General features: G+C 43.0%; 1 protein-coding gene across 4 annotated transcripts in view; it reads left to right on the forward strand.

Moving 5' to 3' along the window:
- The first annotated feature begins 2,410 nt into the window (after window positions 1-2,410).
- The window catches only part of WDFY2 (WD repeat and FYVE domain containing 2), a 176,601-nt gene continuing 164,680 nt past the window's right edge, over window positions 2,411-14,331 (forward strand). For all 4 annotated transcript variants that reach the window (XR_452120.3, XR_009005991.1, XM_007193705.3 and 1 more), the window contains exon 1: window positions 2,411-2,795. Coding sequence is in view for 2 of the 4 variants with exons in the window: in XM_007193705.3 (XP_007193767.1) it covers window positions 2,659-2,795 (137 nt within the window). In the remaining 2 variants the exon portion in view is untranslated. The remainder of the gene's footprint in view (window positions 2,796-14,331) is intronic.

Consider the following 14,331-nt stretch of genomic DNA (forward strand, 5'->3'; position numbering starts at 1 on the left):
CTCCCAGGGTTCCTCTTCTGGAAGAGGAAGACGAAGAACTAAATAAGAAGCACACAAGATTATTTTGGGCAGGAGTAAGTACTGTGAAGAAAATAAACCCGGGTGATATGACAACGAGTGTTATGAAGAAGTAGGGTTCAGTTGGGAGGTTAGGACTTTTTAAGGAGCTAACATGGGAGCTGAAGCCTGAGTGGTGAGAAGAAAGTAGCCGAGAGGTGAACACAGTTGGTGCAAAGGCCACCAGCAGGAAGGAGGTTGGTGTTTCTGGGGAATTTCCAAGCCAGGGTTTGGAAAGTACTGAGCATAAGAGGTGAGGTTGGAGAGGTACTTCATCCCGAGTGCAACAGGAAGCCAATGATGTGTTTTAAGTAGAGGAGGAACTGATCTGTTTTATATTTTAAAACAAAATCCTTCTGGCTACTTTGATAAAAATGGATTGTATGGGTTCAAGAGAAGAAATAGAGAAAGCAGTTAGGCTACCATGGTAGTAGAGGCCAGAGATTATGGTGACTTGGACTGGGGTGGAGATGATATAAATGGGAAAATTCAAGATATACTTTGGAGGTGGAGCTGATAGGACTTCTAAATGGTCTGGATAGAATTGTGAGGAAAAGAGAAGAGTCAAGGATGACTCCTAGGAAGTTAGTTTTGAACAACTGGGAGAATGATGCAGTAGATTTAAAGACACTATTTGGAAATGTTTGGAACACCTATTAAACAGTTAAGTGACAAAGTGGAGTAGCTTTAGATACATGAGCCTGGAGTTCAGAAATGTGGTCAGGGTAGAGATTATTATGGGAGTCAGGAGCTTATGGATGGTATTTAAAACCACTGTGGCAGGCTGAATAATGTCCCCCTGAATACGTCCATGTCCTAATTCCTGGAATCTTAAAGAACCTACTGTGTATGAAGGCACTTAAAATCTGTCACTTGTAAGCCTCACAACAACCCAAGGTAGGTGTTATTATCCACCACTTGGCAGATGGGGAACTGGAGGCTCAGAGAAGTGGAATGCCCTGTTCTAGGCTGCAAAGCTGGAAAATACCTCAACCTCCCTTTCAAGGGCCTTACAGAATTTCTATGAAGGTGGGAAGTGGTAAAGAGCTGCACTGTGCTTTGAGACAGGTCCAGCCTACCTACCGCCTCGGCTGCCCAAAAACCTGCCTTATAAAATGCATTTCTACAAGGCCTGTCCCATTCTTTGTCTAGCTCTGGCATATTATTTTTCTCACCTTCAGAGCCCTTGCCAGCCCAATTACACCACAGAGACCATGACCACTCCTCAGCTAGCTTGTTAACTGTGGAAGGGCTAGTGGGGTTATCACATAACCAACTACCCCGCATGCCAGGCCCGTTGCCAGTCACCTAACATGCATTCACAAATCACAAATTACTCTATCCATCGTCTCTGGAGCAATCTAGAAAGGAAGGATTACTGGGGAATGGGAAGAAGTCAGGACCAGGAGCAGGGGCGCCTGAGTTCAAGTCTGGGGGTGCTATAGCCCTAACTTGAAGCTAAAGTAATCCTGGTCTAGTAACTTAACCATCTAAGAAAACGAGGAGGTTAACACTACAGATCATCTCTAACCTTCTTCAAGGATGCTTGCATGACAGCTTTTCTTCTTTCCCCACTCCTGGAGCTCCACTATTATGTGCAGTGGCAGGGCCGTAGGGACTGTCTGCTCCGCGACGGCTGCCCTTCAGTTCCCTGCCGTAGAGGCCAGACCCAGCCGTGACTCGGCCAATCGCCCGGGAGGCCGCGGAGCCCCTCAAGCCAGGAGCGGTGAGAGGTGGGCGATAGGTCATTTCAGGACAAGGAAGCGAAGGCTCCGAAAAACTACAACTCCCAGAAGCCCATGTGGGTGCCAATCGGAGGCCTGGGGCTGGTGCGTATTGAGAGCAGTAAACCACGCTTCATTGCAAGGCCGCGCTGGACAGGTAACTCGAGCGCATGCCCAGTCACGTCCCTACTAGCTCAGCTTCTTCCTGCGGGATACTTCTCTTTCCGGCCTCGCCCAGCGCGCTTTTCCCCGCCCCACCTCCGCCCCCTTTTCAGGGATTTCGGAGTGGGCGGGGCCACTGGCAATCGCGTTCCCAGGAATGTGTACGCGCGCGTTCACGGGAGATTAAAGAGGGAGGGGACTAAATACTGGGTGTGGAAGGTGGCGAGGAGGCCGCAGATCATGGAAGGCGCATGCGTTCTAGAGGCGGTGCCGCGCGGCTCCGGGAATGGCGGAGGGGCGGGGTGGAAATGGGCTCGTGGCCTGACGCATGCGCACTGGGCCGCCAGCGCCCCGCCTCCTTTTTCAGTTTCCCCTCCTCCTCCACCACCCTTCCGGAAGTGCAGCCGCCCTCGCGCCCACCAGCGGCCACCCCCTGCGGCAGGCCCCGCCCCCGCCTGCCCCGCCCCCCCCGGCTCTCCGCCCCCTCCTCCGGTGGTGCCGGGTTGCAGCGCCGGTCGTGGAGGTTTCGGTGCCCGAAGCCGGGAGCGCGGAGTCGTTCCCGGGAGCGCCGGCCAGGCTATGATCGCGGGTCCCCGGCGGCCCGCTCCGGCCAACCAGAGTCCCCGTCTCAGCTTGTGCCCGTGCCCGAGCGGTCTCCTCAGGCCGGCCCCGCGGCGCAGTTGGCGGCGGCGCCCGCAGTGCGCCCCCTCCTCCGATGGCGGCAGAGATCCAGCCCAAGCCGCTGACCCGCAAGCCGATCCTGCTGCAGCGGGTCGAGGGGTCTCAGGAGGTGGTGAATATGGCCGTGATCGTGCCCAAGGAGGAGGGCGTCATCAGTGTCTCGGAGGACAGGTACGAACCGCTGCCCCTCGGCCGCGAGGAGGGGCGGGACGGGCCGGCGGTCCCAGAGCCCGCTTCAGGGGCTGTGCCTCCACGTCGGCGCGAGTGTAGAGCGCTCTCCCAAGTTGTTATTATAATGCGCATCCTGGTGGTGCCGGTGTCCAGCTGCGCGTCGCCGCCGCTGCGTGGCTCCGGGAAGCGGAGCCCGGACCGCGGCGTTCTGTCTGGCCTTGCCCGGGTGGCGCCTGCCGGGGCCAGGGTGGCCCTTGAACTAACGGTGCACCGGCCACTGGACCTTGGTCCAGCTCCGAGGACAGGAAGGGGAGAGGGTGGAGCTGCCCGGCCCTGCAGGTGTGTGCGTGGGGAGGATGCTCCGAGCCGCTTCTGTGAGATAACTAAGAGGTTTTGAGAACTCTGGTATAGTTCTTAAGGCTCCAGACCCAGGAAAGCAAATGCCACTCCCTTCTCCCAGACATTCCCACCGAATCCAGATCTCCCAGACATCTTACACTGAATTCAATGAATATTGCAAGTTGTGAAGAGTATTAGGGCTTCTGCCCAGGAGAGGTGACTTCTCTGCTTTGCCCCCCTTGTCTCTTCAAGCTCAAGGGGAAGCTCCTAGAACTTTCAAGGGACCACTGCTGCAAATAGCTCTTGAGTTCCTTCCCTTTGCTTGCGTCCTTTCTTTTTGCCTAATTTTGCTTAATTTGCAGAAGTAGAACTAGTTGTTCTGCCTTTAGTATCCTCCCTTGTTTTTCAGACAGTGCATTTTTTGCTTTAACTTAATGTCCTTTAATATGCAGAAATTATGCAGATGAAGCTAATTTCCAGAGGAATGATGCTTGAATATAGTAGTTATGGTTTTGATCTAGAATTGTTGCTTTTATAATATCAACTAGTATTCTAAAAAATATCACATTATAGAGGTATATGTCAAGGAGCTTTTAACCTTAAAATAGTAGTTACGTTTTCTTAATGTAAGTTCAAATTATGCTGAGGTAGAAAATATTTTTTTTTGGTGACTTGTAAAATTTCAGGCAAAGGTAAAGCAACAAAGTGTTCATACTGTCTTTATAGTCATTTCAGTGCTTTGCATACAGTGTGGCTTCAAAAAATATGCCTGATAGGTCTATTCATATCATAGGTTCTTCAGTATAACTAGGATGACGATATTAATGACATATTTTTGTCTACATCATACTCCATACAAATGGCCAAATGGTGCCTGATTCACTTCCTGTGCAGATTCAAGGGAAAACATTGTAAACATACACCAATGGCAAGCAGTCTGCCAAGAACAGAAGAAATTCATGGCTGCAGTGGAATACATGGATGTAGAAACCATTTGAAATTCACGAAGAAGCCTTATGAGTGTTTAACTTTTCCATGGAGGCAAAATTCTACAAAAGAGTTTGCTTCTGGACCTAGAAATTCTTTGTCACAGTATCGTGTTTTAAAAAGAATATATTGATAGACATCACTTTCCTTGTCTGTAACTACTGGAGATGAAACTGCTCAGCCGAACTGCGGTAGGAAATTCGTAAGTAAGTTTGTTGAATCAAGTAAGAGAGACAGAAAGGTAGTTAAACCTAAGCTCCTTTAATAATTAGTTTTGAAACTTTTTGCTTTGGTTGACGCTTTGGGAGTAGAGGTTAGTTTTCATAGTTTTTTTTTTTTTTTTTTTTTCCTGAGTGTTCAAAGGGATCTTAGAGGTTATTTGCTGTAACGGCTTCATTTTACGGATGAGAAAATTAGGCCAGAGAATTTACCTGCCCAAATTCATGTAGCTAGTGGCCGAGCCGGGCCTGGCTCCTGTCTTCTGATTTCCATTTCACTGTATTTATCCTGAAGGAAACAGCTTTAGTCGGGGTGCATTTCAGAGTATTTGGAGAAGCTGAAGTCGTGTATATGACAAAGAGTGAAGATAAGTTTCATTTGATTATGGGACAACAGAAATGCAATGTTTAGCTATTTATTAAGCTTAATTTTCACTTTCCCAGTTTACAGTGTAAGTAATAGAAGATATTTTATTATGCAGTTGCTGTTAAATAAGTAAGGCTAGGATTTATTCTTTACATTTATTTTTATTATTACTCAAGTTGACCAGTCTGTGTTTCTGTAGGTCATATAGTCACATGTGACAAGAGCTTTGTTATTTAGAGCTCAGTGTCGATTATGGTTTCCATTAAAAGAGAATTGATCTGTATTCTTGCTTTTCAAAATCCAGTGTCACTGCCAGTTGACATAATGATAAAGATATAAAGAGAGAATGTTGATTTTCATCAAAACCTACCAAGCCATTTCCATCAACCACTTCAGTTAGAAACTAGTAGTTTTCATTCCTGAACCCTAAGGTTAAGCCACAAAATATTGTCCCATTCCTGAATGGCAGTGTCCCGTAAGTTCTTTTGAAACCTTGGTTTTCCTTTTTGACCTCTGATTCCCAATAGCCTTTGAAAACGCTTAACATTTTCCATCTATAACAGTGTTATAGGTACTTGTTATCCATTTATCTTCTTCTCCATGAATTCCCTAGGATGCTGTGTGCTTCTTACTCATTGTAATAGCTGTAGGGCCTAGTATCGTGGCTGGCACACAGTAGGCCCTCAATAAACATTTGTTGTGTTGGTGACTGGTCTTGTTCCTGAAAGCACAGCATCTTAACTGTTGTAGACATTTCATTGATATTTGTTTGAATGAACTTTATGACAACCTGTGAAAGTTCTGTTGGACAAATGTACGGAACACGATTGGACTGGATGGCCTTTAAAGGTGCCTTAAAACTTTGAAAGTCAATGCATTGCTTCATTCATTCTATCAACAAACATTTGAGTCCCTACTGTGTTCCAAGCACATGTGTACACTTCATTGGTGAAAATGACAAGGTCCTTTCAAGATGCTCACAATTTATTTGGGGGGGGCAGATTTTAGAAGAAAATAAAACCACAAACTCTAAGATTTAATATTGAAAAGAGAATTTTTAGATGAGGAAGAGTAGCTGGATTCCACAGCCATTGTGGTTCCCTAAATTTTACTTACCTTTGGAGGATTCTTTCACTTGGACTACCATTTTCACCCTATGGCTGCCGTTAGTCGTGGGCTGGTGATATTCTAATCTTCAGGCCCAAGAGTGGCTAAAAACCCTTACCCTCAGTTCATCTGAGCACAGTTAAGACAGCCTGGAACTTTACTGGATACCAAGGGAGACAATATAAGGAAATAGAAGAAATATAAAAATGGGAGTTCCCTGGTGGTCTAGTGGTTAGTGGTTAGGGCTCGGCACTTTCACTGGTTCAGTCCCTGGTTGGGGAACTCCCGTAAGCCTCCCCTCACAGCCAAAAAAAAAGAAAAGGAAGAAGAAATATAAAAACGCTCTGACTTACAAGTATAGATTTCTGGTGCTATGATAAAATGGAATTTGTTCTCAGAACTCACTGTCCTTATCTGAGTCTGTCTTTGCTTTGGTTGTAGCTGGATTCTGTCTCCAAAGGATATGCCCAACTTTGGTACATTGGGTTCCTCATTTCCCAGCTTCCACCTGGACTGTCTCTTCTGAGTGACTGCCATTTTAACATTCCTTGCTTAGGAGTTTCCTCACAGACATCTTGGCTCTGTTTTGGTCAAGATCGATCTCTAGCCTGCAGCTTACCAGGGTAGCTGGTGAGCTACCTGCAGCTCCCTTGTCCAGTGGCAGCCGCTTCAAGTGTTGAAAGCCAGAAGAGACTGCTCCAGGTGGGAGCCAGCCCTGTCCAGACGTTTTAACTTTGTAAGTTCTTTATATGCATATCTTAACACAACTCAACAATCTTAGCATTCATACAGAGAGTTTCTCTAGGTAATTACTGTTAGACAGTTATAGAAAATTGTTCCTTCACCAGGAGTAAAAGGGGGTCAGATTTTTATCTCACATAAGGAGATGTGTTGAAGACGGGTACAAACACCATCCACTGGGGTCGTCGAAGCATCTCCTCTGCTTGCGGTGGTTAGAGAAGAGACCAAGGAGCTCTCCTCCAGGTGGGTCTTGCGGGATGAGTAGGAGTTCATGTGAGAAAGCTAGGGTGTTGGAAGGGGCATTCTAGCTAGAGGGGGAAGAGAAAACTCCTGATGCACTGAGAAGCACTAGAATGAACTGGTTAAGAATGCACTCAGGAGCCAGGCAGCTTGAGTTCAGAACTCAGCTCTGAGTGTCACACTTGGAGGAATCTGGAAAACTGGTGTCTCCACAGGAGTAATTGTGATAGCGAACATTCCCAAAACCTCTGAGTGCAAGAATTTGGAATTCTCTTGGGAGATAAAAAAAGAGCTGAGGGTGTTGTGGAGGAGACCGTGGGGAGGGGCCTGCAGGGAGGAGGGTAATGGGGAGGGACTGCAAAGTTTGCTTTTTCGTTTTTGGCCGCGCCTCGCAGCTTACTGTTTCTTAGTTCCCCAACCAGGGATCAAACCCGCGCCCCCTGCGGTGGAAGCACGGGGTCTTAACCACTGGACCGCCAGGGAAGTCCCGGTGAGGGACTGTGGAGAACTGCCACCTTATATTCTGACTTCATTCGGGACCAATTTAGGCAGCATTGTTATCTGTGTTCTCTGTAGGCCCAAAGGGCACGTAGGACCATGCAGTGGGTAATAGGGGGTCCCATTTTTGTCTCAATATGCGGTCTGACCTCCAGTGCCTAGCACAGAGAAGGCAGCCCATATATATATGTTCATTGAATGAATTAAGCAAAGGCTGATCTGTCAGCTGTTTGGAATGGAAGGGGCCTGAGGAGGTTGTGTGTTTCTTAGAGCAAAGGTTTAAGTTGAACCTGAGAGAAGCTTAGCACCTTACTTTGGGCCAGGGTAGTGTTACAACAAGGGATAGGGGTGGGAAGCGGTTGGAATGAGAGAGTGGTTGGGTTTTTTAAAATCTTTAAGGCCTTTTTTCCCCAAGTCTGATTTTTTTTTTTTTTGGAATATTTATTTATTTATTTTGGCTGCACCAGGTCTTAGTTTCAGCACATAGGATCTTCGTTGCGGCAGGTTTTAGTTGTGGCATGTGGGATCTTTTTCAATTGCGGCAGGCGGGCTTCTTAGTTGTGGCATGCAGGTGGGATCTAGTTCCCCAACCAGGGATTGAACCTGGGTCCCCTCCTGCATTGGGAGCATGGAGTCTTACCCACTGGACCACCAGGGAGGTCCCTTTTCCCAACTATGAACCACTCTAAGAGTCACTACTTGACTATTTCTTATTCTTTTTTTTTTTTTATTGGAGTAATAATTTTTATTGGAGTATGGTCGATTTACAGTGTTGTGTTAGTTTCTGCTGTACAGCAAAGTGAATCAGTTATACATATACATATAGCCACTCTTTTTTAGATTCTTTTCCCATATAGGTCATTACAGAGTATTGAGTAGAGTTCTCTGTGCTATACAGTAAGTTCTTATTAGTTATCTCTTTTAATATATATAGTAATGTGTATATATCAATCCCAGTCTCCCAATTTATCCCTCCCCTTCCCCTTGGTAACCATAAGTTTGTTTTCTACGTCTGTGATTCTGTTTCTCTTTTGTACATAGGTTCATTTATGACTATTTCTTGAAAAGATATGTTAAAATATCATTATAAATCCTCATACTATTGGCTCATACCATTGATTCTTTTCACTGTGGAATCGCACTATCTTGGTTCTCTGGTTGAAACCATTAGTTTCACTAAATACTTAGACCTTGGATCAGTTCAGTTGAGCTCATGGAGTTTTATGTACCATGCATTTTATAACACTTGCATCAAAATATTTTGTAGGGGCTTCCCTGGTGGCGCAGTGGTTGAGAATCTGCCTGCTAATGCAGGGGACACGGGTTCGAGCCCTGGCCTGGGAAGATCCCACATGCCGCGGAGCGGCTGGGCCCGTGAGCCACAACTGCTGAGCCTGCGCGTCTGGAGCCTGTGCTCCGCAACGAGAGAGGCCCGCGCATCGCGATGAAGAGTGGCCCCCGCTTGCCACAACTGGAGAGAGCCCTCGCACAGAAACGAAGACCCAACACAGCCAAAATCAATCAATCAATCAATCAATCAAACATACGCATCTGATTCAAGATCCTCATTAAAAAAAAAAAAAAAAAATATTTTGTAAATGCAAATCAAAGTTTTTCCCAATGTGCAAGCATAGTTCTGAAAGTTGAGGACTTCCTAGAGTGATGGTGTGAGGTCCCTGAAGTTGACAAAGTTAGAAGCCATCTGAGCTATTTTTTGAGTGTGTCAAGTCTCTATTTAATGGCATAAAATTAATAAACTTTCAACTATGCACTAGAGATTCATCACTTGGAAGTAGTAATTGCTGGTTTCAAGGTTCCAAAATGGGAATTTGCCCCATATGATTTTGAAAATTAGACCTTTACCCTGAATTCAGAGCATGAGGCAGTCTTCATGTCAGCAAATCTGTCTGGAAACAGGCTGCCTCTGGGTCTCTAAAGGTCAGAATACAAATTGACTTTTTAAGAAAAAAAATCACTATGGGAAAGCTGTTTAAGGAGGTTCGCTAGAGGGGCTTAGCTTCTAGTGACCCCAAAGCTCCTGATGGTTCTGAATTTCCTACTTAATTTATGTAGTTAAACCAGATTCTATCTAGGACCTCAAAGATCTTAATCAGGATACATTCATCTGGATATTGCAAGATAATGGAAAATGTTAGAGAGGCAGGTCTGACGCTCCTGAAGTGAGGGACTCTCAGATTTTGAAATCCTGAGCAGCTATCTTGTATCTCAAGTGTTGCTAAACTTACTTTGGAAAAGAAAAATAGGTAAAAAAATCACAGGACAGTAGTAGCCATAAGAGACTAAAGAGAGTTGATCTTTTTCTAAGCAAACAAAATCAAAACTTTAAAAATGGAAATACTATTTTTTTCCTTGCACAGCATCTTTCCCTGGCTCTGTTTTCAGTTTGAATTTGCCTTTGAGAGGGAGAGATTTTCTGTTTCTTGTTGAGAGCCGACTGGATGTCCTTACAAAGTAACAGCTTTGGGGAGATTAAAACGGTATCATTTAGAAATCAGTAAGTAAATGGTGATTTAAGACAAAATAAGTAGTGATCTCTTCATATCTGTAACACTAAGTTATATTCATTGTATACGTACCATCAAGCCAAGCTTTTTTTCTCAATTACAGTATCAGAATGGAAGGAATTCAAAAGCAGGCAGCACTCGTTTATTTTTATGTGAATAGGTCTCCCGAGGAGAGTGCCACAATTAACCTAGAAATTCCCTAATGCAGAAAAAATAACTTCCCTCGTGCAACTTCAGTAAGCAGTCTCATTAACTTTTTTTTTTTTTTTTTAAAGGGCTGGGGTCCTCCCCATCCAAATGCATCATTTAGTCAGTAGTCTGAAAAATTGATTCAGAGATGTAAGTAACAAATAAGACCAAAAAAGAAAAAATAGTCATCCTACTTGTCTCTTGGCAGGGAGTGCTGCTTTGTGCTCTCATGTGCCTTTAATTTAAGGAATCTTGGAAAAGAACTGGACTGGGAGGCTGATCTCTGCTCAACCCTGCATTGACCTTGGGCATTGGGCATTTCATCGCTGTAAACCTCGGTTTCTCCGTCTGGCAGAGGAGAGTGCAGGATTTCCTAGCTGTGACTCTGGCACTGTGATGTACCCACATAAGGACTAGATAAGTGTAAAGTCTCTGCAGACTCATCATCCTACACCTGGAGCTGAAGAAAGTGTGCAGAGGGGGCAAAAAAGTGGCATGCGCTCTGTGAGGTGATGTAAAACGATGCTTTCCAGAGCCTTTGGATGGCAGCGGTTCTTTATTCCTGGATGAAATATTAAAGAGGCGTTTGTTTTGTATTGGTGCCTAACACCTAGTTGAACTGGGTTCACTACATTCTTATCTCCAGATGAATCCTTTAGTTTCAAACACTAAGCAGTTTAGCTCTGGGTGGTTTTCTGGGCCTTAAGTCAGGGCCTGGATCGTCTAGAGTAATGCTTTTGAAACTTTTTTGACCATAAATCATAGTAAGAAATATATTTAGATTTGCTACCCAAGACTCATGTACACTGACACATAACACACATATGTAACTGAAACAGAAGTTTTATTAAATGGTATCCTTTTAACGTGGCATGGATACTGATATTTTCTGTTTTGTTGTAGCCATAAAATCCTAACTATGACTCATGCAAATGATTTCATGACCCGTAATGGGTTGAAAACCACAGTTTTGAAATACAGTGCCTTAGAGAAGCCGTTGAAGTTTTGTACCCTCTTTTTCTCTCTATGTAGTTTTGGTTTTCTAGGAGATGGAAATACAGTTCAACTCAGGGACCTGTACCCACCAGCCTACCCCACCCCTGGCCTGTCTTGCTTTTCTGAATTTCCATAGATTAGAGAATTGGCCTAGTCTCATTGGAAGCCTAGGTGTCAGAAGATAACTATTCTAAGCCCTTTAAGCCCAGAGCCGGAGAGAGTTCAGAAGAAACCAGGAGTGGAGCAAAAACAGCTGTTTAAGTGGCTGTATTTTGGCTTCCTGTGATGTGTTCATTTATTACTGAGTTAGGACTCAGAAATGATACATCTCATCTAAGTTATGAATGTCAAGTGCTAACCTCTCTATATGACTGTGCTTTTCTTTTTAGCTGGGTGGATTTACCTATAATGTGGAGCTATTTGGGGATTTTATGTATTTTCTATTAGTTATTAAATTTTTAACCTCAGTTTCTAAGGATCAATTTATATTTTAAGTAATCATAATAATCATCCCTCTGGAGTGTGTTTACATTTTAAATAAAGATAATATAACCATAATAAAGAATAATTGCTCATAAATCTTTAGCACAATGACTGTATTTTATGTATTTCCTTCTAGCAGTTTTTTTTAATGCAACTTTCAAAAATATGACTGTAATCATACACTATTATGTTCTTGCCCTCACTAAAAATTGTGCCACCAGCTACCTAGTCTTTAATTATCATTTTAAGTGGCTGTATATTTTTCTTTTCCTTCAGTTTTCACCCATATTTATTTAATGCTTGTACTATATGAATTTGGCCCTGGAACTCTCATCATGCATAAGGTACCCTGCTCTCGAGGTACTGGTAATCTGTTAGGTACAGCAGCATCATTTATCTGTCACCTACTGTTGGCTATTTATTTTCGCTTTTGTAAATGTTATGATGAACAACATTGTTGTGCATATAGGTTTTTTGTTTTGTTTTTTTTCCTCCAGATTTTGGATTATTTCTTTAGGAAAAATTGTAAGAAGACTGCCATATTGCTTTCCAAAAGGCTTGTGCCACTTTATAATATTTACAGCGACATATGTAGTATTAGTTTTGCCACATCTGACCAGCCATGGATATTATCATTTATAATTTTTTCTGGGGGAGAGGGATAAATTGGGAGATGGGGATTGACATATACCACACTACTGTATATAAAATAGATAACTAATAAGAACCTACTGTATAGTACAGAGAACTCTACTTAATACTCTGTAATGACCTATATGGGAAAAGAATCTAAAAAAGAGTGGCTATATGTATATGTATAACTGATTCACTTTGCTGTACAGCAGAAACTAACACAACATTGTAAATCAACTATACTCCAATAAAAATTAATAAAAAATAAATTTTTTTCTTGATAGATTGTAGTACTTCATTGATGTTTGATTTGTATGTTTTGGCTGACTTGTGAGTGTTTTTCTGTTTGCTTGTTTACTTGTTATTTTTTCCTTTTGTGAATTGTCTGTTCCTGTCCTCTGTTTCTCTATTGAAGTCTCCTGGTTCTTCTGAACGATATTTTGTAAATATATATTCTATAAATATAGTAAGGATATTAATCCTGTGTCTCTTATGTATCCAGATATGTCTTCTACTCCATTGTTTGCCTTTTTATTTTTTATATAGAAAATGTTTACTATTTGGTTTAACCATCTATCCTTTTTTATAATTGAAATTTCTTCCATTATTCCTAATTTTTGAAAGTAATTCTTTACCCAGAGATTCATTGAATATTCATTTTTCTTTTATCCTAGTTATATAATTTGGTAAAAAAATAACTTTTTGCTTTATTTTGAAATGTATTTCATTGGATGGTGTAAATTGAGGAATGTAATGGTGTTTCTAAAAGTTGCGGTTATTCAGCATCATTTATTGAATGGTGCTTATGCTTTCTTTTATATTTATTTGTGAAACTACCTTATAGTCTCATAAACAAGGCCTACTGTGGGCTGTGTTGTATTTTGAGGATCTCTGCTTTTAATACCTGCCCTATACTTTTTTAAAAAAAATTTTTTCTTTTCTTTCTTTTCTTAAAAATTGAAATACAGTTGATGTACAGTATTATGTTAGTTTCAGGTGTATTACGTAGTGAATTGACATTTGCATATATTACAAAATTATCACCATGCTATGTCTAGTAACCATCTGTCCCCATACAAAGTTATTACAGTATTATTGACCATATTTCTTATGTTGTGTGTTACGTCCCCATGGTTTATTTATTTTATAACTGGAGGTTTGTGTCAATCTCCTTTACCTATTCTACCTCCCCACCCCCTTTCACTTTTAATTATTGTAGCTAATGTGTTGTTCTTGATTGTTTGCCATTATGTGTCTATAATAATAGCTGGACTCTCTCTAGCCGGGTCAGCGAATTAATGGGAAAGGAATCATTTGGCTCTAAATGACTGGCTGTTTCCCAAACTTCAGGATTTCAGAGTCTCAGTTTCTTTATCTATAAATTGGGAATAATGATTCCTCCCAGGATTGTTTGGAGGTTTACATGAGGTGATACTCCTGTAGCACGTGGCATTGTACTTGCAGCATAGATGGTGCTCAGTACAAGTTAGTTTTATTTTTTGTTTATGGTACCACCATGCCTGTTGCTGTGGTTGCATTAAGGCTTCGCTATTTTAAGAATCACCTTGGATACACAAAAGTGGGGCTATTGAATTTTTGTTTGCTTGTTTCATGTAGTTCTGAGTCCCTTTATCTCTTCTCTAGATGTACCAAGGCGGGGTTACTCTGTCATCTTTTTACTGCCGCTTCCCAAACTTGTTCTGTGAAAGCCAGGGGTCAGGGGAGGTATGTGGCTGGTGGGTTCTGTGTTCTCTTTTGCAGCCTTTTCTCTCTCTCCATTTGCCATCTTGTCCTGAAATGATGAGTTCATTGTCCCTGCTGGTCTCCTGAAGGGCAAGGGCTGTGTATCCTGTGTCTTCCATGGGGAATACATTGAGGTAGGGATGAAATTTTAATTACCCCAGTTTAGCTGCCCTCCACTGGAAGACTGGGCATTATAAACCAGCAGCTAGTGGGCTGAGGTCCACCCGCAAACAGATTTTGTCTGTACACGATGTTTTTAGAAGTTTATATTAGTAGCCAAGTTTTTAAAATGTGGATTTCACATAAAAGTCTGGCTTGTTGGCTTCTCTTGACAAATGGGAAGATGTAGCTGGGCCAGGCCGCGAGTTCCCCTGCTGTGGGTCCCTTGATCTGCCCACTTCGCCTAAGGTCATCTGAGTGAGGCCATGAGAGGCCACGCCCATGCACCCCTGCCGCCTGCTGGTGGGAAC

The sequence above is a fragment of the Balaenoptera acutorostrata genome, chromosome 18, assembly GCF_949987535.1.
Source record: "Balaenoptera acutorostrata chromosome 18, mBalAcu1.1, whole genome shotgun sequence".
Taxonomy (NCBI): Eukaryota; Metazoa; Chordata; class Mammalia; order Artiodactyla; family Balaenopteridae; genus Balaenoptera; species Balaenoptera acutorostrata.